This window comes from Anarrhichthys ocellatus, unplaced genomic scaffold (assembly GCF_004355925.1).
Source record: "Anarrhichthys ocellatus isolate YVR2014 unplaced genomic scaffold, GSC_Weel_1.0 scaffold27, whole genome shotgun sequence".
Classification (NCBI taxonomy): Eukaryota; Metazoa; Chordata; class Actinopteri; order Perciformes; family Anarhichadidae; genus Anarrhichthys; species Anarrhichthys ocellatus.
The window spans coordinates 5,888,909-5,891,275 of NW_022280057.1; the positions used below are offsets into that span (position 1 = coordinate 5,888,909).

The 2,367-nt window shown below is 41.1% G+C and overlaps 1 protein-coding gene across 1 annotated transcript; it reads right to left on the reverse strand.

Annotated features, from left to right (window-relative positions):
- Positions 1–2: 2 nt before the first annotated feature.
- Positions 3–2,361, reverse strand: LOC116391695 (protocadherin gamma-C5-like; the record flags this gene model as incomplete). Its single annotated transcript, XM_031862479.1, has 1 exon — positions 3–2,361. A coding segment is annotated over exon 1 (1,554 nt), but the record flags the coding sequence as incomplete, so codon positions are not given.
- Between the last annotated feature and the right edge of the window lie 6 nt (positions 2,362–2,367).

A 2,367-nucleotide genomic window follows, 5' to 3' on the forward strand; every position in this document is an offset into this window, starting at 1 on the left:
TTATCTGAGTTAATGTAAACATAAGATGAGACAGAAACGTCCTGCACCTTAGAGTCCAAGATGGAGTAGGATATCTTGGCGTTGTCACCCGAATCAGAATCAGCTGCTGACACTGAGCACAAAATTTTCCCAGGAGCATGATTCTCTTTTACATAAACTACATAAGAACGCTGGGAGAAAACTGGTGGGTTGTCATTTACATCTAACAATTCAACAAGTATTATTTTTTCACTCGATAACGGGGGCTTCCCAGAATCAGTAGCACTTATCTTGACACTATACTTGCCGTTTTTTTCACGGTCAAGTGGCACTTTTGTCACTAATGAGTAATGGTTAGAGACTGAAGGATTTAACTTAAAGGGGGATTTGGAAGACACGCTTAACGTAATCTTACCATTGTCACCCGAATCTGGGTCTTTTGCACTTATCAATGCAATAACTGTTCCGATTGCAGAGTCTTCTGGAACAGGTGTTGTTAAAGACGTCACAATTATTTCAGGTATATTATCGTTAATGTCAACTATTTTAATTTCGACGCAACAATGCCCATCCATCTTAGGGTTTCCTTTGTCTTTAGCAGTTATGTCAAATCTATGTAAAGAGTTCGTTTCATGGTCTAAACTTCCTTTGACAACAATAGCTCCAGTAGAAGGTTCAATGTCAAATAATGATAAAATCAGATCCGTAGTTTGCTCTGCGAAGTAGTATTCGATTTCTCCATTTTGTCCTTCGTCTGCATCTGTGGCTTTGACGTGCAATATTTCAGTTCCAGGTCTTGCATTTTCGCTGACATTAGCCTCATATACCTGCTTTTCAAATTGTGGCGCATTATCATTGTTGTCAAGAACTATAACTTTAATTTCAGATGTCCCTGAGCGCACCGGATCTCCACCATCGACAGCAGTGAGAATAAGATTGTACACAGGCAGCTTTTCTCGATCAAGAGGTTTTTCGAGCACCAATTCAGGGATTTTTCTGCCATCCTTGTGGGTTTTAACAGTCAATTTGAAATGATCATTTTTGCTTATAAAATAAGCGCGTACAGAATTAGAGCCCACATCGGGATCCTGTGCACTTTCTAAAGGAAACCGCGCGCCTGGATTGACCAGTTCTGCAATTTGCAATACTTTCTCTTTAGTAAGAAAACTAGGGGAATTGTCGTTTGTATCCTGAATTTCAATTTCGACTCTATGCAGCTGAAGGGGGTTATCTATGACTAGTTCCAAAGGCAACAAACATGACGGTCTTTGTCCACACAGATCTTCCCTGTCTATCCTATCAATCACCACCAGTTCTCCCTTCCCCAAGTCCACACTAAAATACTGCTTACCAGCTTCCGAGGTTATCCTCAATTTACGTCGGTGCAGTTCAGATACAACCAACCCCAAATCTCTGGCTAGATTTTCTACCACAGAGCCCTGTTTCAGTTCCTCCGGGATACTGTAGCGAGTCTGTCCGTCTATTGTAGTCCACAAGAGAAAGAAATGATGCCACCACAAAAACACCTGCCATGCAGTCAATTTGTTCCACATTATTCCTCGTTCCAAAAATCCCATATCTTCTCACTCCAATCCCAACTTCTTAACTGATTAGTGTAAAATGTCTGTGATCCAATGTAGATGCGTCCACAGAGACAGTCATGCTTTGTGTCTGCATATGCATCCCTCCTCTCCTGTGCAGAACATTGTAATGGCTACGACGCTGAAGCTACTCGGCGAGAGGGAGTAGATCTCTTTGTACAGCTCTGAATTTCATTGGTGGACGGAGTATACCTATTTTCACCAATGGTGGCATCAGTAAGCGTCTACAGAACAGTGACGTAAAAATATGATTCAAAGAAAGATAATCTTGATTGTTACAACTCTAATATATATAATATTAAATATATTTGAGTATACCCATTAAACAGTCTCCCAATCACCTTCAGCGGTTTGTAAGTGTACTTGAAGACCATAAATATAAATATGAAATCTATATGATATATTTACTATTGATAAACACTGTGGATAATAGATGACTATAGTGTTCTATAAATAACTGAATGCCTGAGCCTTTAAGATCACTCATATAATGCTCTGTGTTAAACCAGCATATATCCTCTTGCCTGTATGTAACTGCATACATGCACATGCCTGTGTGGCTGACAAGGCTCTTCGTTGCCTTCCTGTGGCCAGAGAAAGCCAGTGCAGCCTGCATACGTCAGTACGTCTTCCAAGCTCTCCACAAGCCTCGGAGAAATAATTTTGTCAGCAGCCAACGTAAAATACCCGTATGGAGGTCTGTAGAGCAAATGAAAAGGGAGGGGGAGGGCAGATGGTGCCTCTCTCTCTCTCTCTCTCTCTCTCTCTCTCTCTCTCTCTCTCTCTC